Genomic DNA, 24,130 nt, shown 5'->3' with positions numbered 1-24,130 from the left:
GAGAGGGAGAGGGAGAGGGAGAGGGAGAGGGAGAGAGAGAGAGAGTGAGAGTGAGAGTGAGAGTGAGGAGTTAATGAGGTGTCTGTGTGAGTGTGAGTGTGAGTGTGAGTGTGAGTGTGAGTGTGAGTGTGAGGAGAGAGAGTGTTTGAATAGAGGTGAGAGGAGAGGTGAGTGGGTGAGGAGTTGAGGTGGGGAGAGGAGAGGTGAGGAGGTGAGGAGAGGGAGAGGGAGAGGGAGAGGGAGAGGGAGAGGGAGAGGGAGAGGGAGATTTGAATACACATGGGTGTTTGCTCAAACTGATGTCCTGGTGTCACGGCTAACTTGACTGCTTTTTCTTTCCCTTCCTCCTCTCCTCTCTTCCTCCTCTCCTACATTGCTCCACTGCGTCCTCTTGTGGTCATTAGCCGTTAAGTCAATTAAGAAGCAGCACCTGGTGGAGGTGCGGTCCATGGCCAACCCGCCCGGGGCGGTGAAGCTGGCCCTGGAGTCCATCTGCCTGCTTCTGGGCGAGAGCACCACCGACTGGAAGCAGATCCGCTCCATCATTATGCGGGAGAACTTCATCCCCACCATTGTTAACTTTTCTGCCGATGAGATCAGGTGACTGGAGTGTGCGGAGTGGGGCACCAGGTGACCGTGTGGCACAGCAGAGGGCAGGGGTGGACATCCTGACATAGTCCAGTGCTAGTGGTAGCTCCTCATCATTGGAAATCAAATAAATATACAGTGTACGAGTGACAAAAGGAACATTTTAAGGACTGCACCCATTGCCATATGTGTTGTGGTCTTCTGACCCTTCATATGAGTTTGTTAGGGCAAAAGCATTAATTGATGGGCTTTTTCAGTCCTTAGCAACCTCCCCCTCCTCAGTGCCACACAGCTGCCAGGCACCCTCCCCCCCACCCACCCCATCTGTCCTGCATGTGTCTAAAACCAGCATCCCTCTGTCTCCCCTTCTATCCCTCTCTCTCTGTCTCCCTCATCTCCACTTCTCCTTCATCCATCTCTCTCTCTCTCTCTCTCTCTCTCTCTCTCTCTCTCTCTCTCTCTCCCCCCCTTCCTCCCCATCCTCAGCGGTCAGCTCTATAAAGAAGCAGCACCTTGTCGAAGTGCGTTCCATGGCCAACCCTCCCCCTGCCGTAAAGCTGGCCTTAGAGTCTATCTGTCTCCTGCTGGGAGAGGAGACTAATGACTGGAAAAAGATCAGACAAGTTATTATCCGAGACAATTTCATCTCCAGCATAGTCAACTTTGTCTCTGAGGACATGAGGTATTGTCATTAAGAACCATGTCTCTTATGCTTTTGTCTCTGTCTCCTGTCTATGGGCACAATCCTGGTGCAACTCACTGGGTCTGCTGAAGCAATTTGCACACGGGGTAATGGTCACACAGGGTGTTTTTCTTTTTTTAATGACTGTGCACTCCTAATTATTTAATTATATTGCTTAATTACAATAAATTGATAATTTAATTAGCCACTGATAGAGTAGTCCCCCAGATGCAGATTCAAAATTCGATACTAGAAAACTCAGTAAATGTAGTAGAAAATCAATACCAAATATAAAAAGATATGATGATTAAGTCCTTTTTAATCTTGCCTGAAAATTCCACCTCTCTATCCCTTCTTATTCATAATATCTCTCTCTCTCTCCACTTTCATTCATACCAATCCATACCCCTGTGTGCTTCCTAACATTAATTCCTTAATACCTTGGATGGCGTTTGGCGCTCTGAGCTAACACACATTTCTTCATTTTGATCATCTCTGGGTGACTTCACTGGGGCAACAGTGACTCCATCCGTGAAAAGATGAAGAAGAACTACATGTCCAACCCATCCTACAACTACGAGCAGGTCAACAGGGCCTCACTGGCCTGTGGCCCTATGGTCAAATGGGCCATCGCTCAGGTAGGCTCTCCATTCATTCAGTGTTGTGTGCCATCATGTACATTTGTACAAGGGGTCCATGACTATGATTGCAAACTAGTGTCCTGAGTATCCAGTAGTAGAGCCCAGTGCCCAGTGGTGCACATTCAGACCTCCTGAAATCCACACTTTATTTGTACATCCCAGTTCATCTAACATTGCAATACAAAGTGGAATATAACAAAATGTGAGCGTGTTTAAAGAGAGGCCACATGGTTTACCTGTGACCCGTGTTGCGGCGTGTGTGACAGCTGAACTATGCGGACATGCTCAAACGCGTGGAGCCGCTGAGGAACGAGTTGCAGAAGCTGGAGGACGACGCCACCGACAACAAGTCCAAGGGCGAGGAGGTGGAACGCATGATCCGTGACCTGGAGTCCAGCATCTCCCGCTACAAAGAGGAATACGCCATCCTCATCTCAGAGGCCCAGGCCATCAAGGCCGACCTGGCTGCCGTGGAGGCCAAGGTGAGCGCGGGGGTTCCGGAAGCCTCTTTTGATTGATAACTGACATGCAATGTATTGACACCTGAAATCTGATGGTGTAAAATTGAGAAAAGACAAATGTCACACTCATGAAGATGATGCTTCAGGCATTTTTTTGTAAAAGCATTGTGTGTATGTGTGTTGCAACATCAAGCTTTTCAACCTAAATGTGCCTTAACTACCTTTCAGGTGAACCGCAGCACAGCCTTGCTGAAGAGCTTGTCTGCCGAGAGGGACCGTTGGGAGAAGACCAGCGAGACCTTCAAGAACCAGATGTCCACCATCGCCGGAGACTGCCTCCTGTCGGCGGCCTTCATTGCCTACGCCGGCTACTTCGACCAGCAGATGAGGCAGAACCTCTTCACCACCTGGTCACACCACCTGCAGCAGGCCAACGTTCAGGTATGTCCATGATGACCTGACCCTGGGCGTAGAGCACTGGTAGTTTTGCAGCCTGTTTGACCGGGTTCGAATTCATGTCTCTGCTGTGGTGCTTTGGATAAAAGAATCTGCTAAATACTACTCACTTTACCCAGTCATGTTTAGTAAACACCCTTATGGTACTACACAACAGCAGACTGACCTGTGCTCTGGTACTACACAACAGCACCAGACTGACCTGTGCTCTGGTCTCTCCACAGTTCCGCACAGACATCGCCAGGACTGAGTATCTGTCCAACGCTGACGAGCGGCTGCGCTGGCAGGCCAACTCTCTGCCTGCTGATGACCTGTGCACTGAGAACGCAATCATGCTGAAGAGGTTCAACAGGTGAGCATCCGCCCCGCGCCCACAACACCTGGACCAGCATTTGCTGCTCCTTTAATCATAAAAGCGCTCCTAATGTATCACACCTAGAGTTGACCGAAGCCAATAGCCATTTTTCAGGTATTACCATAAAACAAGAAATTGTTTTTTAGGAGATGAGTTACAACAAAACATGTAATTTGTAATGAAGAGCCACTTTTATTAAACCTCAACACAGCTGATTACACTGTGTTTGTGTCTTGCACTGTCAAAAATATGAAGCCCTGAGAAATACCGAGATTTCTTTTCACTTGAAAGCTCACTGAAGGGTTGACCTATTTAACTTGTGTGTTTATCTGTCCAGGTACCCACTGATCATTGACCCATCAGGCCAGGCCACAGAGTTCATCATGAACGAGTATAAGGACCGCAAGATCACCAGGACCAGTTTCCTGGACGACGCCTTCAGGAAGAATCTGGAAAGCGCCCTGAGATTTGGAAACCCTCTTCTTGTGCAGGTACTCTATGCTGCAGTCTCAGAGCCCTCTTTGGTGTTTACAAAAGTAGAGGTCTGCAGAAGGGTTTGGAAGAATTTTGGTGTTCATACATGATTCATTAATATTTTTTATCTTGATCAGTTTTTACATAAATGCATAAAGTTCCAGAAGTTGTTTTGATTTTAGCAGTGCTTTTATGAAATGATTGTGTGGCACTAATAAATGGTTTTGATTGGCAGGACGTGGAGAGCTATGATCCCATCCTGAACCCGGTGCTTAACAGGGAGGTGCGCAGGACCGGAGGCCGAGTTCTCATCACGCTGGGAGACCAGGACATCGATCTGTCCCCATCCTTCGTCATCTTCCTCTCCACTCGCGACCCCACGGTCAGTGTCCTCCTCACGAGCACAGTCACAGAAACACTTCAGCTTTACATGAGTACCTTCACTTCAGATCAGTCTAATGTACTTCATGAAAATGCGAAGAAATATTTTCAATTTGATGAACAAATTATAAAACATAGAAAACATTTGTGGTTAGGATTGTCACCTTTTTATATATATGATTGTCGAATGATCTGAAGTTTTCCCACACAAGGTTGGGCACTTCAGTCCAATTGATCTCTGCTAATATACCAGTGGACCTGATTTTTCCATCCTCTGAATGTGTGGGTTCCAGGTTGAGTTCCCACCAGACCTGTGTTCTCGCGTGACCTTCGTGAACTTCACGGTGACGCGCAGCAGCTTGCAGAGCCAGTGCCTCAACGAGGTGCTGAAGGCAGAGAGGCCCGACGTCGACGAGAAACGCTCCGACCTCCTCAAACTGCAGGGTGAGCCGCGGCTAAGCACAGCCGCTCACATTCTGACACACTCCCATTTTCTTTCTCAGTCTCTCTCTTCCTCCATGTTTTCATCGTTACTTCCCCTGTCCCCATAATGATTGCAGGTCTTGTCACTACACTCTTTATAGATGTAAATCCATTAGTAAACTTAAAAATTACTGTTCCCCCCCCCCACTGCCTACCAGGCGAGTTCCAGTTACGTCTGCGTCAGCTCGAGAAGTCCCTCTTGCAGGCCCTGAACGAGGTCAAGGGTCGTATCCTTGACGACGACACCATCATCACCACCCTGGAGAACCTGAAGAAGGAGGCGGCGGAGGTGACCAGGAAGGTGGAGGAGACGGACATAGTGATGCAGGAGGTGGAGACGGTCTCTCAGCAGTACCTGTCTCTGTCCACTGCCTGCAGCAGCATCTACTTCACCATGGAAGCCCTCAACCAGGTGGGAACACTGGAGTTAGGGCCCAAAGAACAGTGCCCATCTACCCTGTCAATGTGGCCTGACTGATGAATGGTATATGTTAAATGGACTGAGTTTATATAGAGCTTTCTCACTCCTCAAAGCGCTTTACAATTTCATGCCTCACATTCACCCATTCTCACTCTGAAGTTAATGATGGGACAATTCTTAAATGTTTTACAGTAAGCACAGAAAAGCATCTCGTGTTTTTCTTCTCAGATTCACTTCCTGTACCAGTACTCTCTTCACCTATTCCTGGACATCTACCACACAGTCCTGTATGAGAACGCCAACCTGAAGGGCATCAGTGACCACACCCAGCGTCTCACAGTCATCACCAAAGACCTGTTCCAGGTACACCCTCCTCCCCCAACACAGAGGTTGTGAAAGAGATCCACTCAAAGGAGTAGAATAACCCAATTCAGATCATCAGAGATGGGACTAGAAATGTGTAGTGTTGCTGGCTCTGGGAGGGTCTTGTTGTCTTGTCTTAAACGGTTTGACCTACTAAAGGGGTCTTCCTTTAACAATGGTGTATTTCCTTGATCTTAACAGATTGCATTCAACCGTGTGGCGAGGGGTATGCTTCATCAGGACCATATCACGTTTGCCATGCTGTTGGCCAGGATCAACCTGAAGGGCATGCCCAGGTGACCAAATCCACACATCAACAATACAGTACCTATGACGGCTCTACTGAATTTTAAACATAGCTTTGTATAAATATTTATGGTATACACTACCGTTCACAAGTTTGGGGTCACTGAGAAATGTCCATTCCACTCCATTATAGACAGAATACCAGCTGAGATCAGTTGCATTGTTTTTTTAATCAGGGCAGCAGTTTTCAGATTGCATTATGTGCTTAATTGCAAAAGGGTTCTCCAATGTTTTCTCAGTTAGCCTTTTGAAATGATATCAGATTAGTAAACAGAATGTGCCTTTGGAACATTGGATGAAATGGTTGCTGATAATGGGCATTGTAGATATTACATTAAAGACCATGGAAACAATGATCTTGATGAAAACAAGGACATTTCTGAGTGACCCCAAACTTTTGAACGGCAGTGTATGTTTACATGCCTTCATGCCTTCAATTATATATGAAGAGTTCAGATGCAAAACCCTCTAAATCCGTCTGACCACTTTTCTTTTAAATGAGCATTTAAGTTCAGGCTCCTATAGGTTTTTGCCTATAAATCGATATTTCAGACCAGGAAGAGAGTGGTATTTAGTGGGTTTAGAAGTTAAATTATTTGATTAGTGTATACTATGTGTGGAGAGCATCCCCTCACCATCTTTATCTCATTTTTGACATAGGTGGCATTTAGAGGCTTTTGCATCTGAACCCTTCATATACACATACATGTGAAAGAGTATTTGCTGTCAGTTTACATCTATGTATGTGATTTTAAAGTGAAAATCGTATATTCACATGTGTTGATGCATACATACATTTACATCTATGCTTGCTTGAATGACCATGTGATTTTTCCATTGTGTGCGCAGTGAGCTGTCCTTTGACGTGGAGTTCCAGCACTTCCTGCGTGGGAAAGAGATTGTGCTGACCGGCACAGCCATCCCCAAGGTTAAGGGTTTGACCACGGATCAGAGCGAGGCCATGGTCCGACTCAGCCGCCTGCCCGCCTTCAAAGACCTGGTGACCAAAGTGCAGGCTGACGAGGTGAGAGGATGTTGTGCACTGAACCCCTGAGGGCACATATTCTTTGATCAAATACTTTTCACATGGTCCATCAAGCAAAGTGTCTAACCTTCTGAAAGATACCATCTTGAGACACACACACACACACACACTTTCTGTACTGCTCAAACATTTCCACTTATCTGTCCTTTTGATTGCCTGTCAAGGGGAAATGTACTCCAACAGCTGAAACTGAACTGTAGTTCAGCAGAGTAAATGTAACATAAGCTCTTGTCTCTGTTTCTGCAGCAGTTCTTCATGTGGCTGGAGAGCAACTCTCCTGAACTGTCCGTGCCCTACCTCTGGGCTGAGGAGAAGGCTTCCAGTAAGTCCTTAAGCCCTCTCATACTCCAACAAACCTACACACTACACAGCCATAGCCTCAGTGTGTTGTTTGTAGAGAGCTGCTTTACCTGGGGGGGCTTTATACTCTAAGGTGAAGTTTAATTCAGCTTGTTCTGTCCCAGTCATGAATACAATTGCCATCCATCCACTGTAGACCATAGACTCGCTTCGTCCTTTTTGACTTGACACAGCGCATAAAGTGAGACAAAATGGCTTCCTCCTGATTTAAATATCTCACTTCTGATTGGATGTCTGGTCTCACTCATATGCCTGTGTTCCTCTCTCAGCTTCCATTGGCCAGGCAGTGCACCAGTTGCTGCTGATCCAGGCCTTCAGGCCCGACCGTATGCTGGCTATGTCCCACGTCTTTGTTGCTAAGGTCCTCGGGGACACGTTCATGGCCATCATCGACCAGCCCCTCGACCTGGCCAACGTTGTGGACAGTGAGGTTGGTGAATAACAGCTAAAGTAGCAATTGATTAATAGAAAAAATATAGATAATTTAGAATGTTTTCCCCAAATCAGTTTTTGACTGAATAAATTGGTCAATAAAATGAACAGTAATGCTTTCACGAAAATGGTTGGTGTTATTTAGCTTGGTTGATGTTTCCAGTAAGTAATAGAGCTGGTTTAAGAGATGCTGCATGGGTTTGAATAAGCACTGCTAATGAGACTGAATGGTTGGTTTCAGGTCAAGCCTGGAACTCCTGTGCTGATGTGCTCTGTGCCCGGATACGATGCCAGCGGCCTGGTCCGAGACCTTGCTGCTGAGCAGAACAAACACATCACCTCCATCTCTATTGGTAAGACTACAGTGTCAGCAGTCAAGCCAATGCTGAAAGTCCACCTCAGGATGGTACCCATTTGTCCGATTGCACTGAACTTTGAAGGAAGACGGCATGGTTAAACTGACTCACCGCTAGTGTTGATTTATCTGATGCTGGGATGAACTCTGGTTTCTCCCTGTCTCACAGGTTCTGCTGAGGGCTTCAACAAAGCTGACCGTGATATCAACACTGCTGTGAAGTCTGGCAGGTTGGTGTTTGTAAATGTGTTCGCTTTGTCTCTTCTTGGAGTTGAACTGAAATCCTTTGATGTCATTTCATTATAGAAGAATCAACTCACCAGTAAGCAGTAACTTTTAATCCACTGTAGTTGGGTCACTTGTGATTACCCCCTGAGTGTAAAAATGGGACGCCATAAAGACAGTCTTACCCAGTCATTGAGTGGTCCAGGGCTGAGTCAAAGGCACTGTTGTGTAGAGAGGGTAAAAAGTAGAAAAGAAACGCCATGTTTCAGCTGAATGGCTTTCCTCAGGACGTGAGCTTGCACAGGTGTGCTGAGGTGACGCCCAGGTGTGTTCTCTCCTCTGCAGGTGGGTGATGCTGGAGAACGTGCACCTGGCCCCCGGCTGGCTCATGCAGCTGGAGAAGAAGCTCCACTCCATGCAGCCACATGCCAGCTTCCGCCTCTTCCTCACCATGGAGATCAACCCCAAGGTCTGTCCCAATGATCAAAAGCTTCTCTCTCCTTTTTTTTAGTTTTTTTTTTTTTAATCATGAAGCATGTTCTGTACTGTATAAGACTATGCATATGAAGAATGTTACATTTTTGTTTATTGATTTTGAACAGAAGTATGTAGAGTTAACAATTCATAACCACTCCTGTATTTTCTGTTACCTTTTTAAAAAACAGCATTTCAAATATAATGGCTAGACTATAATCATTAGATGCCAGAACCATCTGAGAACTTAACCAAAACATGATCGACAAACTGCTCACCTTAAGTGATGTCCTCGTCATCCACAGGTCCCAGTGAACCTGCTGCGTGCCGGTCGCATCTTTGTGTTCGAGCCGCCTCCAGGTGTCAAGGCCAACATGCTGAGGACCTTCTCCAACATCCCAGTGGCTCGCATGTGCAAGGTGAGATCAGCACGAATGTTTCATTTGACACATTGGGCTAGGAAAATACCTGGACAAATTTGCACACCTCAAACCTGAGATCTGGAAGAGATTCTATTGAAGGCTTGAAAGGCCTGCAAAAATGGACCAGTTTGTAAATGTGTGGTTTGCTTTGATCTGTGTGACAGTCTGATTATCACAGGGGTGGGCAAACTGCGGCCCGCGGGCGGATCCGGCCCGCCAAGCACTTTCATCCGACCCGCCGAGCATTTCATTTGGTTATCAGGCTGCTCGCTATTTTTTTTCCCCTGCGATAGTTGGTTAGCTTTACTGCAAACTGCTTTTCACTCTCCTTAGAGAACGTTTACAATGTCAATGTCAAAACATCATGTTAAACTAAGTTAACTCTTAGTTATCTCCTTTGCAGCAGATCTAACGTGAACATTATGCGATCCATTTAATTGGGAACGCGTCTGCACTCACGAGAGGGAGAGAGAGCCGCAGGTTCTGGCTTGTCATTGTTGATAAGTGTATGTCCTTCTTATAAAAAACTTTTAAAAGGAAATCATGAAGGCAACAGTAGTTCCCACTACTGACCATTTAAAAACTGTGAGAGGGCCCAGCCGTAGGTACAGCACTAGCCATAGCGGAGCAGGCAGAAGATCATTGAGAAATAAACGTGAATTAAAGCGACTGTCTTAAAGCAACACTGCACAATTTATACATTTGTTAAACAGCATAAAATTACCAGTATTTCTAAGCAATTCACATTTTAAAACAAATACTTTTCATACTAAATTATAGGCTATAAAAAATGTATTTTTTTTTATGTGTGTGTCGTGGGGAGGGGTTGTTGTGCGGCCCACCGGGCAATTTTCAAAACCCAATGTGGCCCTTGAGCCAAAAAGTTTGCCCGCCCCTGGATTATCATCTGCCCTGTCCTTGTGTTGCACAGCAGTGTAATCCGATAATTGCCATGGCTTTGATTTGACCGCAGGCATGAGGTGCCACAGGTAATCAGTCATGGCGATGTCTGCTACCAATGCCACTCTCCGTTTTACTTCCGCTACAAGGGACCTATCTTTCAAAAGAATATGAACGGGAGTTAATGGAGAGATAACAATTATTTTTTGGTCCAGTTTGAATTGTGCCACGAATTTTACATATGATGTGTGTGAATTTAAAAGATAAATTTTCACGTCAAGAAAGTACTGTTGTTCGATAGACTTCAAAAGTTATGTTGGTTTTGTGCGAATCCGCTCAGTGGACTACATCTCTCGTCTCGAACGATGTACGTCACCAACGTAATTAACGATAAGATTAGCTGTTATGCTAGTTAACGGTTGCATCTTGCTGCCTGCAATATCACTTAACAGTATCTAATGTACAGTCTATGGACGAATACAACTTACCTGATGTGTTTAATCCTCTGACTCATGGTATTTTCATCGGCAAGGAAAGCCCAATTAAGACCTGTTGTTGGTATGCTTGTACAATCTAGTGTGGCTGTGAATGAGCTAACGTCACTAGCGCGACTGATGGGTTTGTAGTCGTGGGAATTACGATCTTTCACAATGTTGTAATTCAATAGTTACGAAACAAACTGCAAATGTCTTTACATGAAAAATTCTCTTTAAAATTGACAAATATCATATGGGTAATTCAAGGCACAAGTCAACCGGGACCAGAAAATAATTTTTTTTTTGCCATAGACTGGCGTTCAAATTTTTTTGAAAGATAGGTCCCATGGAGGCAAATGGAAGTGGCGTCACTGGGACACTCTATTGAGTGCGAGTCTGTGGGAAGCACTGACTCCCTCCATTCTCACATATGACAAGCTACCCAGGGTAACCACTGTGGTGGCAACAGTGAATCTTCTCATGCTTGAATAGGTTATTTATTAGCTAGGAATCAAAGTGAGGGTTAGGGTTTCACTTTGCTCAGTTTCTGTGTGAGTCTGACCCCAATGTGGTTTAGACTGCAGCAGAGCACAGCTAACCAGAGGAAGGCACATTAGACCATCTTTGCATCAACTCCAAATTCTTCATGGTTATCTTCTGAAATGCATGTACTTAAGCGATATGACACAAGTGAGAGTGGCATTGGTAGCAGATATTGCCGTCACAGCCATGACTATATCTGCTACCAACGCCACTCTCTCATGCCATATTGCTTTTAAACAACAGATCCAACTAATCGAGTTTAAAGACACCAAATCGTGTTTTCTATTATTTATTTAGTTTTTTTGTCCGTTTGTCCACCTCTCTCAAAAATAGTTCCAGCCTTGGTCACTCTGACTAAATGTATTTTTTGGACAGTGTCCAGACTGTTCTGCTTGTCAAGCTGTTGTTGCTCTCTGTGTTGTGCTAACTGGTGCGTGTGGACAACTGCAGGCTCCCAACGAACGTGCCCGTCTCTACTTCCTGCTGGCCTGGTTCCACGCAGTCATCCAGGAGCGTCTGCGCTACGCACCACTCGGCTGGTCCAAGAAGTACGAGTTCGGAGAGTCTGACCTGCGCTCTGCCTGTGACACCATCGACACCTGGCTGGACGACACTGCTAAGGTGTGGCATCATGTCATTGGACACAAGCACTTTTTTCTTTTACAAACACTTGGCGTCCTGTAAAGAAAACCCACAAAAACTCCACTTGTACAGTATTTGCCCCACATCGGACAATTATACACTTTTATGATGCAACCGAAAAGTTTGTACATACAAAATGTTTCAACATTTTTTTTGCCACAAATGGAACACAGTAAATAATATTGAGTGCCCACTGATTTCACACATCATTTAATTGTTGTGATGAGGTGGGTGTGTTTGTTTGTGTTGATGTTGACGGATGTTGATTGATATTGAGCCCTTTCTATGGCCATTCTGCTCCAGGGTCGTCAGAACATCTCTCCAGATAAGATTCCGTGGGCAGCGCTGAAGACACTGATGGCTCAGTCCATCTACGGCGGGCGCATCGACAACGAGTTTGACCAGCGGCTGCTCAACACCTTCCTGGATCGCCTCTTCACCACCGGCAGCTTTGACAGCGAGTTCAAGCTCGCCTTCAAGGTGGACGGACACAAGGACATCAAGATGCCCGATGGTATCAGGTTAGTGCTGGGTCCCTCCTCTGTTCATCAGGGCCTGTATTCACAAAGCATTTGATCTTACCGCTGAGAGTACTCCTAAATCACACTCTTAAATCTAGATGTTCTCTTAACCTATTCACAAACCTGCTGACACCAACTTCAAGCTTTATAAGCTCTATAAGTTTTGTAGCCCTTTTACAATGTAGTCACTGTGAGACCTGTCTGTGTTGTGTTGATTTGATCCTGATCTGATCCGCTTGTATGCCGTGTGCCTTTCAGGCGTGAGGAGTTCATGCACTGGGTGGAGTTGCTGCCGGACACCCAGACACCATCCTGGCTGGGCTTGCCTAGCAACGCAGAGAGGGTCCTGCTCACCACACAGGGTATGGCCACCTGCCGCTGTTGTCACTCACCATGGTGACACCGTGACAACGGGCTATGAGAAGGGGATAGGTGTCCTTTCCTCATAGCCCACTTGACTTGACATGTGTCTACTCTAACAGTGTTTCTCACAGTTGTGTTCACAGGCTGTCATCTTGCCCCATTTTAACTCCTACAGCGCGTAACCACATAATTAAGAGTTTCGGTCTGCTTTTGACAGAGCATTCTGTCCAGTGTGTATATAGTACTCACTGTTTCTCATTGCTTGCCATGTTAATAATATGCTTGCCTAAATATGTTCACTACTCCAGTAGAACTTAACAGCTGTAGAACTAAAAGTATCATTCACTATACTAACTCTTGATTTGAATGTAGGTTCTTTTTATGGAATTGGTTCATGTTGAAACTTGTACAAGTATAATAAGATTCTGAAGTGTTGCATACTTGAACTATAAGATTATAGTCGCATAGCATAGCCTTAGTATACCTTTTAAAGACACTGGTTACATGCTAACATACAGAATTATTACTGAATTGTACAGTAACCGGCGCTTTAATTGGTAAGCTACCTTAGCTCAGACTGTAGAGGTGTGTGTGTGTGCATACACACTGGAGGGTATGCTCTGCCAGGGGCAGGGGGGTGGTGGGTGGAGTCCTCACCCTCCAGTAGCTGTATTTAGCATCAGTCGTGTCGGCTCCAGCAGCTGCTTACGCACTCCCCTAACCTTTTGGTTGATTTTTGGTTCTCATGAGTTTGATGCTTTTGCTCACGGCGCTCCATGTTTGTGCTATTGAACCTAAACCTGCCATCCCACAAACATGCATGACCACTATAATTCACTACCTTACTGTCTTGGTTTTATTTCAAAACCATAATAACAACATGGATCAGTTGGTTTATTGTCTCCTTTTCCCTATTAACTATTTGATAAAAGTCCTGTGAAGCGCTGCAGTGTTTGTCATCCACTATTAATTTGGTCTCCCTCCTCCCCCCACCCCAACTCTCCTGCATCACCAATGGCCTCGGCCCTTCCTCCTGCATCCTTCCTCATCCTCTGTCCCCCACCAACCTCCTTTCACTTCTGTACATCCTTCTTTTCTCTCCTCCCACACTTCCTACTCTTCCTCCTCTCTCCTCTCCTCACGCTCTTCCTCCTCCTGCTCTCTCTTTCTCCCTCCTTCTCTCTCTCCTCTTCCTCTTGCGCTTGTTCTCCCTCTCCCTCCCTCCTCCTCTTCCTTCCTCACTGTCCCCCACTCCTGCCGTGGCCCGGGACTGTGCTGCTCAGGCACTGACATGATGGGTAAGATGCTGAAAATGCAGATGCTGGAGGACGAGGACGACCTGGCCTACGAGACGGAGAAGAAGCAGCGCACCAGCAGCTCCTCGGACACCCAGCCCGCCTGGATGCGCATCCTGCGCACCACCTCCTGCAACTGGCTGCAGCTCATCCCCGAGTCAGTCAACCCCCTCAAGCGCACTGTCGAGAACATCAAGGTAACGTGTGTGTGTGTGTGTGTGTGTGTGTGTGTGGCAGTGAGTATTCCTCATAGTCTGGGTACAAGACAAATAATAGTAGTACGAGTCTAAATTAAAACCTTATATACACAAGGCCTTGTAATTCTCCACATTTTATACCACCAAGATACCTGGATTTCTGTCCAAAGATAATGTGCTTGCTACATCTTTGCTAATGGCTGTGTGTGTGTAGGATCCATTGTTCCGGTTCTTCGAGCGCGAGGTTAAGATGGGAGGACGCATGCTGCAGGACGTGCGCCAGGACCTGACTGATGTGGTGCAGGTGTGCGAGGGCAAGAAGAAGCAGACCAACGACCTCCGCACCCTCATTAACGACCTGGTCAAAGGTCACTATCTTACTCATTCAAATATGTATTGGACATGTCAGTGGTCCCCTCAGTATACACCCGATTTAAAAAAAAAAAAAAAAAAAAAAAAAAACATCCTACTCCTGCATTCATCAGAAAGTGTACTGATTGTGACTTGTGGTAAGGTAATATTTGTGAAATAGACATTCAAATGAACTTTTTCTGTTTGTGTGGGCAGGTATTCTGCCACGCAGCTGGTGCCGCTACACAGTGCCAGCCTCGCTGACTGTGATCCAGTGGGTGGCCGACTTCAGCGAGCGCATCAAGCAGCTCCAGCAGATCTCGCAGGCAGCTGCCAGCGGGGGCGCCAAAGAGCTGAAGGTCAGTGTACACACGCAGACGTCAGATTTCACAATAGTGAACACGTCAATTCATTGCTGTAAAAATCAACATGTCTATGTTCACTTTTCTGCACTCTGGATAAAAAAAAAAGCTACAATTGTGTTTCCTAGTGTTCATTTAAATGTGGTGTTTAGGATGGCTGTAAACGTGAGATTATAAATTAAGCTCTTTCTGGTGGTATTTAAGGTACTTAGCAAACCAGGAAGAACATTCTAGAACTTGGGCAGCCCATAATGGCTCAGTTCAGCTCACAACTGCAGACAGGGAAATTGATCCTCAACAAAAATCCATAAATACAAAAAAAGAGGGGGGAAAAAGCTCTATTATGGCACATTAAGCTGTATCAACTTGATAGACTTTTGTTACACTGATTTCATTTTATCTTCTCTCCCCCTTCCCTAGAACATTCATGTGTGTCTGGGCAGCCTGTTTGTGCCAGAGGCCTACATCACGGCCACCCGTCAGTACGTGGCCCAGGCCAACAGCTGGTCCCTGGAGGAGCTGTGTCTGGAGGTCAACGTAACTTCCCTCCAGGGGGCACAGCTGGACGCCTGCAGCTTTGGCATCAAAGGTGAGGCCAAGGGAGCCAGATAAATCCTAGTGCACTGGGGGGAGTGGGGTACTAGTTTAACCTATAGAAAAATGAAGGTTGCTGCATTTGAAAGGCTCCTTTCTTGATTTAGCACTGACTCCACTCATCTCTCGTGCTTCCCCACAGGTCTGAAGCTGCAAGGTGCCACTTGTGGCAACAACAAGCTGTCCCTCTCCACGTCTATCTCCACAGAGCTGCCCCTCACACAGCTGCGCTGGCTCAAGCAGTTCAATGCTGAAAAGAGGAACATGGTACACACATACACTTTCATGCTGCAAGCCTGACACACTCACACACACTCTACTCAAGGAAATGAACAGATATGCGATGAGATACAAGTGTTTCTGGAAGTTGCAGAGACAAGTTGCCGTGGTGTGTATTAATTGTTCCACCTACAGCTGCAAAAGAGTTGTTAGAAGGTTTTAGAACTATTACAACACTTCTCTGTTTGAGTTTTTGTGACTGTCAAGACATTGTATGGAGGGAGTTTTGGTCAAAGGAGAGATGGGGAATACTTGATTTATTTGAGGATCTCCATTATCTGTTAGAATGTGCTTTTTGACATCTAGTTGGCTAACTTTGCTGGCCAACTAACATCTGGTTTCAAGGAATGCTGTTACAAAGGCCTTGGTGTTGGTGATGTTCCAGGCTTTCCCACTTTGTCCCTTTCAGCCTTCCAAACAAACTCTGATTGATGACTGCATTTTATGTGCACATGTGAACACTAATCAAAATCAGACCCCTCTAAAGCGCCTCGAACTGAGACCACCTCGGGATGTTGTCTCGGCACGGTTGATTTTGACGTCCATGGTGCGGTTCGCCTAATCTTTGCATGGTGAACAAAAAACGCCCTAGGTTCTCGTTCACATTTTGCAATGTAGACTAGCCTATTTTGTCCTAATTGACTTGCCATTGACAAAAGAGAAGGCATGTCATTTATTACGTAAAAAGAAAAAACTATCATTAGGCTCATGATAGACATTTGTAATTTGGCTACAGCCAAACAAGTGTGTTCTACTGTAAGTTGGGTTAATGAATATCCTTTTGTTTTGGTCCACTTTCTGGTCCCCTTTTAGTGGACGAAGATCAGTACTATTTATGTGAAAACACCCAAAGAAGCCTGACTTTAGAACACTTGATTGCAAGCAGAGCAAAAATAGTACCGTAATTCCTATAGTTTTGATTGCAACAAGTCACTAGTGTCAAGTAGTTGCAGTTCATTACAAATCCTTTTGAGTGTGGAGATGGTGAGTGATTAAAGGTCATTTCAGATCACTCAAACTCACTCATGTCCTCACACACATTGTCATACACATTTAGCTGACACTTTTATCCAAAGGAACTTACAAATGACAACTAATTGTAAGTTCCTTTGGATAAAAGTGCCATGTTTTATTTTCAATATATTTGTCCAGTGCCTCCTGATCAATATCATCTGCCATTCATGTCACAAGTGTTGCAAATAATAATATTTTACTCACATTCTTCATCTTACTTATCCCACAATTTCTTATTGCAGGTAACTCTGCCCGTGTACCTCAACTTCACTCGAGCCGACCTTATTTTCACCGTCGACTTCGACATCGCCACCAAGGAGGACCCTCACAACTTCTATGAGCGCGGGGTTGCCATTCTCTGCACAGAGTAGAGAGCGCTTCTCACCAAAACAAAGTGGTTAATAATTCCTAGTAACTAGCATGCCTGTATTACAAGTAGTTTGCTAGCATAAACATGGTTCAAACATACACTTGCATCTATTAAACATGGCTTTTATTAGAGTAGTAATCAATGTGTCAGCACAATTAATATTCAGTCTTTTGGAATGAGATAAGAAAGGATGTGGAAAGTGGGACAAAAGGTTTGTGAACGAAGGCAGGAGGAGGTTTGAAATCAAGGAAGATGGGAGGAGGGAAAGATGACGTTTTTAAAGAAGGATGTCTGTACGTGTTTTTAGAAAGAACCCATGTCTGTAGGTCTGTTTACATTAAAGGTGGTATTCATTAATTGTGACTGGTGTGTTTCTAATTGAAGTGTGTCGTGTGTGTGCCTGTGCGCAATGCATGTAGTTGAACAATCCCCACATAAGTGCAAGAACATTCCTAAAGAAATGACTGTACATGTCATTCATTAATGCAGCCACCGACATTCACATTACTTGCAAAGTGTTTAATACAGCACTACATGTGTTGCTGAGAAGCACCCTGGCATTATATGCTAACTCCATTGGATATCTAGACTTAATGGAGCATTAGCACAGTGCTTTTGACAGGAAGTCAAAATGGTTGTTTGTTCACATTCAGTTGCTATTTTTAGGTCATGTTTGAATATTTGAAACTATAAAGAAAAATCTCATAGCACCATTAATGCCATATGCTGGGATTCCTGAGGGGAAACGTTAGGAGTCACTGGTTCATGATTTGTTTTTGGGTTTTGTCCGGGGTTGTTTCACAATCCCTTACCACAATGCTTATTCAGCATTGTATTTCCTGACTGGGTTTTAATAGGCAGATGTCAAGCATATTTTCAATAGCTTCATAAGTAGAACCAACCTTCAGTTCTACACTCAACAAATACCATATAATAGCGGACATGGTGCAATCATTTCACAACATGTGCAAAAGAAAGCGGTGTATGTCCACTGCCTGCTTGCATAGAGTTGTGATCAGAATCTTACCAGTGGCAGACATCTGACACTGCTAATCTGCATTTAAAAATAATTTCTTCACAACATGTTTCGGTTTTGTTTCTTTTTTGTCTGTCCCAGCTAGTCTAAAACCTGGAACATTTTTTATGTTCCCATCATTCAACCAAATGTGATTCATACCAGTTTTAATTTCCCAATGGAGATCAGAACCATGATTCAAAATACACCTCAACATTTTCTTATCTCTACTATTCTGTAAGATCTCAACTTAAACAAATATTTAGTAGTAATTAATGTATTGTTCTCATTTCATTAATAGTATTAACAACTAAAATACATAAGTGTACCACCAAGTGCTTTATTTACAGTGTAAGTAGTCTATAAGGTAACTCAAAATGTTTCAGTGCTTGATCTTGTGGCTCCTTCATTTCACTGTTGAGAGAACAGATGACATACTTTAAACAACTTCATGAAAGTCTTTTATTTTCAAATAACTGCCTCTCCCAGTTACATCCAGCTGTACTTACCTAAGGACTGTTGCTCTCTCTGCCCATTTTAGTCACACATTGCCTTTTCCTGTTCCAATACCCCATTTCACCCTGGGCAGGAAACAGCTTCCTTTTGAAAAGTGAATCATGACCTGAGATATAGTCAGGTGGCTGTGTTCCTGTCTCTTGACTGTTTTCATTGGATGGACCATGCAAAGACTGCACACAATCACCTCCATCAGTCAACAGCACGGGGCTAGGTGAGTCAGAAAGAGATTTGGTGAACACGCCGCTATCTTCTAACATCTTTGCCTCTGAACCGTTCACATCGCTAGATGGCCAGTGTCCCTTCTGGTTGGTGATATCAATCTCTGGGTCGCTTAACATGTGGATGTCTCCTGCACCATCAGCTGGGCCACTCCTCTTCACCTCCTTGGGGAGAGGGCCATGCATGGCTGACCCTCTCCGGAACTTTACCCAAAACCGGCAGCTGCCCTTCTTTGGCCGTCTGGAATCATTCGTGGAGGTGCAGGAATCCTCTGAGCTTCCATCATACGGATCTATACACTGAAGGGGTGTATCAGCAATGTTACATAAACACACATTTATTGTGGTCTGCCTATTTACCTATCTATCTATTATACTCTTATGGTTAGTACCACTTATGTTGTTTTATTTTAATCTTGTTTTGTGTTTACTTTCTATGGGATGGTTTGTATAATTTATTGTTTTATGGATTGAGTTATGAGCGGGTGGTTAACTGTTATGCATGTTTTGCCTTCTCTGTGAGCACACTAAGCCAAATCCCTATCAAACACATTGATATGGCAATAAAGTATTGAATCTTGAAATGGGGGCCTGCAGACCACTGCTTTTTTTATTTTGCCAGTACCATTTGGAACATTTTCAATAGCTGATCTTCTGTTTGTTATTCATTTGTTTCTATTGACATTAGACTTGATGTCTACAAATAAATGAACAGACTGGAAACCCAGATACCAGCTGACTGTAAGAGGTCTCTGGTTCCAAAGTCAGGTGCTCTCTGTTTCACACGCTCAGTAATGTTCATCATAACTCACCACATTATGCCATCCAGTTGGTTTGTGTGTCATTGATGGCAGTTTCTGTGCAGCTTTTCTTTCTGCTGCACTGCTGACATTGCCCTGACACCAAAGAGATCCAGACAGGTAAAGATAACACTGTAATTGTTTTCCATTGTGCATATAATGTTATTTCCATGCCATTGGGTGAGAAAGAGAAGGTCCAGTGATGTATCATCAGGGTTTTAAAATCAGTGTCAGGTGTAAATTAAACATTCATGAAGATAGTTGCTGGCTGCTGACATTGATATATCTATAGCCCCACCTTGCTGCTGGTGTCTGACCACCTAGGGCTCGCGTCGGACTCTGAATCAGAGCTTGAGTCCATTTTACACATTTCCTAATGCAAAAACATGTATTTTTAGGCGTGTGGCAGTTTACAGTTCATTCACATATTTTGTTAACATGAATTAGGCCATTGGGGTGGACATTTCAACTTTAAATGGCCATAAAGGAGAACCCCACCTTGTATTTAAATGTTAGTATATCCACTCTGTCTGGGCCTCTGTGGACATGTTTGTCTTCTCGATTTGCTGTAAAGAGAAAGTGGCAGAACACTGCTATGAAAGCAATCATTAATGGCGTGTGCAGGTGAATGTGAAGCAGTAGCACGTGCTTGAGGCGCGAGAAATATGCCTTTAATCCAAAACGAATACAGATAGATAGATAGATACTTTATTGATCACCCAAACATTCAAGCATACACAAAGTTTAGTAAGTTCATGAAGCTATACTTGATTCAAGTGGTTACCTTTGCAATTATATTTTGACCGTCGCCTCCACGTTGACATCTTAGTGATTGGTGATAGCCTGACAAGCGCCGTGGTCCTCTATCTAATCAGAACATGCACATGCACAGCAAAAACTTGGCCAAAAGGTTAAGCATCATTGTCCCTGTATTGTAAGCATAGTAGTCCGAAATTACTGACAATCGTGAAAAACAAAACACTGTTACGTTGTTTCATTGATCCAAACAACTTGAAACTTTAATTTATTAAAATAGATCAAAATATTTAGTATTTAGAAATAGTCTGGTTATCTACACGCCAGCTAAGGCCTATAGCATAGAATGCAGTTATTATTCTTTGACATTGTCAGTATCTATTTACACGGTTCTACTTTAGTGTTAACTGTTAAACATACAGGTTATACTAAGCATTTTGCAGGCCAAATAGGCCTAAATTGTTTACATCCAGTGTAGTGCTGTGTGCGATGACGTATCTTCTACAGCTGAACGTAGTGATGACAGCACGTAAAGACCAGGAAGTGGAATGTCAACTCGCGAGGATGCGGCAGCTGTAGTTACTTTTAAGTTATATTTCAGCGATAAAATAGTGTCTGTTTTATGCTAAGGCGTAGTGGAAACATCGTACACACAGTAACATTAACTCTAGGTTTGTTTACTTTTCATTGATATACTAAAGTTAGTGGTTTGTGTGCAGCCAAGCCAAATACAGGATTAGCTAACCAGACTAACTAATGCAACTCGTTTTTTAGCCTGAGCTAGACCTGTTGGTAGTGGTTCATGTTTTTATGAGAGCCATTGGCTTTCAGTCGTGACAATCTGCTAAACTTAAACTGTGTATGTAAATATGTAAATTAATTTAGGTTGTCACCGTTTGAAGGATTGTTTTAGCAAAGTGACTTGGTGACGCATGGAAGATCAGCCGTTGATTAGCATTGTAGCTAAAGTGAAGAGCTTGGAACCAAATAGCTAGACAACGATTGAGAACAGGTTATTTTACTAGTTATGTCATATGCAGCAGAGTGATTAATCCACACACAATTTACAATGTGTGTGAATAAGTGCATGGCGGGGGGAATCGTTTGACCGTTTTCTATTCAACAGGATCAATTGAAGTCGATTTTCACTTATCATTTCTAAAACTGTGATTGGTGTATGGCACTGTTTTGTTTATGCTTGCTGTTCCGTTGACATTTTCAAGGTGTGTACACATAGGTTTCCACAATGGAGGAAAGGAAGATTAAACGTAAAAGCCCTAGGCCAGCCACAAACTCCCAATCTGGTCCTCCCAGCACAGCCAGGAAAAATGCATCAAGTAAAAACCTTGGCTTTAGTGGCATGGGTACGCATTCTAGTCAGAAGAACAAGTATAAAAGGTATGGATTTGGAACAAGTAAGCATGTAAAATACTGTGTTTAGATTATCACTCAACACTTTTCAAACACCCTTTTCCTGAAATAGCATATAGAATAGTGTAATATACTGTAGTGACAATCATATAGCCATATGTGCACTGAAATAATAAGTTCATAGGGTTGTGCTGCCTTGAAGTGTTTGATCAATGGATACATTCTGCTTTAGGGGAATGAGAGACAAGCCAAGACCACAGAGCCAATCAGGCAAGAGCGGACAGACTGCCCCCACCCAACACACCTTCCTCACAGATGTCTCCGATGTCCAGGAGATGGAAAAGGGCCTTCTCAGTTTACTGAATGATTTTCACTCCGGTAAACTTCAAGCTTTTGGTAAGTCATACACAACACCTGGTGTAAACTGAAATTAAGTGTACTGTTTCTTTTTCTTTTTATATGATGTCATCTAACAACAAGCTTTGGGGGCTTATTTCAATCTTTCTAAGTAAGAAAATAAGCACCCACCATTCACAAAACATTGGCGTATTTAAATTTTAAAAAAAAAAAATTATATATATATATTTACTCAATGTAGAAACAATTCCTGGTCCACTTCATGTGATCAGTGCTAGAGTATTGGGGTCTATTGGGACCCCATTGATATTTAGGCGATTTCATCCAAAGCATTATTCAACATCACAGTAATTCTGTCCCCCTTCTCTATTGGTTCAGGTAACGAGTGCTCTATTGATCAAATGGAACATGTCAGAGAGATGCAGGAGAAACTTGCCAGGCTGCACTTTGATCTGTACGGAGAGATGGATGAGAAGCCAGAAGACCAGCACAAGCAGGCCTGTGACGCCAACATGGATAAATTACTATTGAATGTGAGTAAAGCATGTAGGCAGTCACAACCCACTTGAGTCACGTATTTTACTCAAATATGTTATACATATTGTGATAAGTGATAAGTAAAAATAAATTTTACTGGTTGAAGTTATTTCCCCTGTTTTCTTTTTCAGCTGGAAGAGCTCAGTTCATCAATGTATCCTTTATCCTCTGTACTGTATGCTTACCATAAACCCCAATTCACACCAAAGATTCGCGACGAGATGAGCTGCAACATTCTATAAACCAGCCACTTGCTGCAACGTTCTAAAACCTTGCAACTGCGACTAGACATGGAGAATGCTTTGTGACTGCTTGCAACAGCTGGCAACGACGTGCAACATTTAATTCACACCGCTGCAACTCCTTTCTGCAATGGTTTTGTCTCGTCGCGAATCTTTGGTGTGAATTGGGCTTAAGAGAGAATCCTACATTTCACCATAGAATGTTTTTATTGTGTTCATGGTAACTGTAATGGCTAAGCAGCAGATTGGAAATCCTTAACTGATTTTGCCTGTAGACTGAAGCTCAACCTTGCAGATAGTCAAGACGTGCCCCGGACATCCAGCATGTAATGTCCCAGGACTGTGCCATGCCTACCAAGGAGAGCTCCATTTGCTGTACATATCTCTTTACCTGCACCATCAAGCATCAAAATAGGGTGAAGCAGCAATACATATGACACATTATCACATGGATTCAGTATTATGTGAATGAGAGTGGCTTCAGGGGCATGCTTTGCTTGCCCCATGTGTGTGCGTCGTGTTAGATGACACACTGAGACAAATGCTCATTTGGCTTTGATCAAATGTGGACTTTGTCCAACTGATCACAATTTGGGAATGATTCCCAAAAGATCTGTGGTAATGTCATGCCTTTGGGTGTTAAGACGAGCAGTTTGAGTCCAGTCAAACTTCTTTATGCATATCTATGCTTTTGTCACATCAAGCACTTTCCTAATTAGTCTGTATTACCACTGTAATGTTCTTGATGTTGTGATCATGCCAGCATTCACCTCTTACAGTACCAATATACTGGTGAGTTATTGTGTTTTTAAACCATATGTACACTCTTACAGTAAATGTTTTACCTACATATATAACTTTCAAGGGTTTCTCAGCTTGCCTTCAGAGAAGCAGACGTTCTGACACCTTAATAGTTCTGTCTAGAACTTTTAAGTCTTGTAGAACTTGCCAGTGTAGTCTTTAAATGTTCCTCCATTTGATCAAACTGAAAAAACACTTTTTTTCCCCCCTAGAGTGTGCATTTGGTAAAATGTCCACAATGGGTGAAAGGTATTAACATATAACATGTAATGCACTGAGTAAAGGTATCAAAATACAACAATATTTTACTATTTGCCTTACTTTTACGATTTTATGAAATAGTTTAATGTTTTAATTACAGACTCTGAAACTAAGGTGATTGTAAGGTGTATTTTATTTTTTTCCTAATATTGTATATTTCAGATTTTGTTTACTTTTAATTTAAGGTGAATTTTAATAGACATTATTGGCATGGGAACGGGTTGATTTTTCCTGATTTGTTTGAATTTTATTTTTAGAGGTTTATGAATGTCAATAAAAATCTAATTCAGAGAAAACGTATTTGTTTATTATGTGTCCACTTCTCTCGAAAGACTCTGCATGCGTTCCATTTGCATGTGCTGTAATAAGAAGAGATGGTCTGCATTATTCAATGGATGGATAGAAAAAATGTGATTATTTGA

The 24,130-nt window shown here is 43.5% G+C and overlaps 3 protein-coding genes across 5 annotated transcripts in view; 2 read left to right on the top strand and 1 right to left on the bottom strand.

Annotated features, from left to right (window-relative positions):
- The window catches only part of dync1h1 (dynein, cytoplasmic 1, heavy chain 1), a 44,010-nt gene extending 26,822 nt beyond the window's left edge, over window positions 1-17,188 (top strand). The window contains 27 exon segments of the mRNA XM_048227492.1: window positions 405-600; window positions 1,791-1,908; window positions 2,178-2,393; window positions 2,601-2,813; window positions 3,053-3,180; window positions 3,521-3,674; window positions 3,893-4,039; window positions 4,332-4,482; window positions 4,680-4,933; window positions 5,171-5,305; window positions 5,507-5,601; window positions 6,461-6,635; window positions 6,903-6,978; window positions 7,286-7,446; window positions 7,690-7,801; window positions 7,973-8,033; window positions 8,374-8,497; window positions 8,808-8,921; window positions 11,294-11,464; window positions 11,789-12,006; window positions 12,265-12,368; window positions 13,653-13,861; window positions 14,076-14,229; window positions 14,429-14,571; window positions 14,995-15,163; window positions 15,311-15,435; window positions 16,704-17,188. Coding sequence (XP_048083449.1) covers window positions 405-600; window positions 1,791-1,908; window positions 2,178-2,393; window positions 2,601-2,813; window positions 3,053-3,180; window positions 3,521-3,674; window positions 3,893-4,039; window positions 4,332-4,482; window positions 4,680-4,933; window positions 5,171-5,305; window positions 5,507-5,601; window positions 6,461-6,635; window positions 6,903-6,978; window positions 7,286-7,446; window positions 7,690-7,801; window positions 7,973-8,033; window positions 8,374-8,497; window positions 8,808-8,921; window positions 11,294-11,464; window positions 11,789-12,006; window positions 12,265-12,368; window positions 13,653-13,861; window positions 14,076-14,229; window positions 14,429-14,571; window positions 14,995-15,163; window positions 15,311-15,435; window positions 16,704-16,832 — 4,052 coding nt within the window. The 3' untranslated portion in view covers window positions 16,833-17,188.
- A 756-nt stretch (window positions 17,189-17,944) lies between these two features.
- On the bottom strand, window positions 17,945-20,255 carry LOC125284575. 2 transcript variants are annotated; one of them, XM_048228568.1, is made up of 6 exons: window positions 20,168-20,255; window positions 19,882-19,949; window positions 19,682-19,756; window positions 19,396-19,479; window positions 18,356-18,883; window positions 17,945-18,260 (listed from the first exon to the last, which is right to left on the bottom strand). In XM_048228568.1, exons 1-5 carry the CDS (start codon window positions 20,205-20,207, stop codon window positions 18,356-18,358), a joined length of 795 nt encoding a protein of 264 aa, XP_048084525.1. In that variant the 5' UTR covers window positions 20,208-20,255; the 3' UTR covers window positions 17,945-18,260. The 2 variants fall into 2 exon arrangements, with proteins under 2 accessions (XP_048084525.1, XP_048084524.1); XM_048228567.1 differs by having other exon boundaries at window positions 19,882-19,973; window positions 20,168-20,211.
- Window positions 20,256-20,659: 404 nt separating this feature from the next.
- Window positions 20,660-23,993, top strand: ccdc28a (coiled-coil domain containing 28A). 2 transcript variants are annotated; one of them, XM_048227826.1, is made up of 6 exons: window positions 20,660-20,810; window positions 21,377-21,537; window positions 21,743-21,906; window positions 22,246-22,400; window positions 22,536-22,558; window positions 22,922-23,993. In XM_048227826.1, the coding sequence occupies exons 2-6, from the start codon at window positions 21,386-21,388 to the stop codon at window positions 22,974-22,976; spliced, it is 549 nt and encodes a 182-aa protein (XP_048083783.1). In that variant the 5' UTR covers window positions 20,660-20,810; window positions 21,377-21,385; the 3' UTR covers window positions 22,977-23,993. The 2 variants fall into 2 exon arrangements, with proteins under 2 accessions (XP_048083783.1, XP_048083784.1); XM_048227827.1 differs by having other exon boundaries at window positions 21,363-21,537.
- The last annotated feature ends 137 nt before the right edge of the window (window positions 23,994-24,130 follow it).

The sequence above is a fragment of the Alosa alosa genome, chromosome 19, assembly GCF_017589495.1.
Source record: "Alosa alosa isolate M-15738 ecotype Scorff River chromosome 19, AALO_Geno_1.1, whole genome shotgun sequence".
Lineage (NCBI taxonomy): Eukaryota > Metazoa > Chordata > Actinopteri > Clupeiformes > Clupeidae > Alosa > Alosa alosa.
This window is presented reverse-complemented; position numbering and strand designations above follow the sequence as displayed.

Excerpts from the sequence above, each read along its gene's own strand:
- LOC125284575 (XM_048228567.1), bottom strand. The coding sequence starts at position 20,207 with ATGTCAACGTGGAGGCGACGGTCAAAATATAATTGCAAAG. Across the intron at positions 19,757-19,881 it reads TACTAACATTTAAATACAAG|GAAATGTGTAAAATGGACTC; the intron begins GTGGGGTTCTCC and ends TTTTTGCATTAG. Across the intron at positions 19,480-19,681 it reads GGTCAGACACCAGCAGCAAG|GGCAATGTCAGCAGTGCAGC; the intron begins GTGGGGCTATAG and ends CTTTGGTGTCAG.
- ccdc28a (XM_048227826.1), top strand. The coding sequence starts at position 21,386 with ATGGAGGAAAGGAAGATTAAACGTAAAAGCCCTAGGCCAGCCACAAAC. Across the intron at positions 21,907-22,245 it reads CGGTAAACTTCAAGCTTTTG|GTAACGAGTGCTCTATTGAT; the intron begins GTAAGTCATACA and ends CTATTGGTTCAG. Across the intron at positions 22,401-22,535 it reads TGGATAAATTACTATTGAAT|CTGGAAGAGCTCAGTTCATC; the intron begins GTGAGTAAAGCA and ends TTTCTTTTTCAG.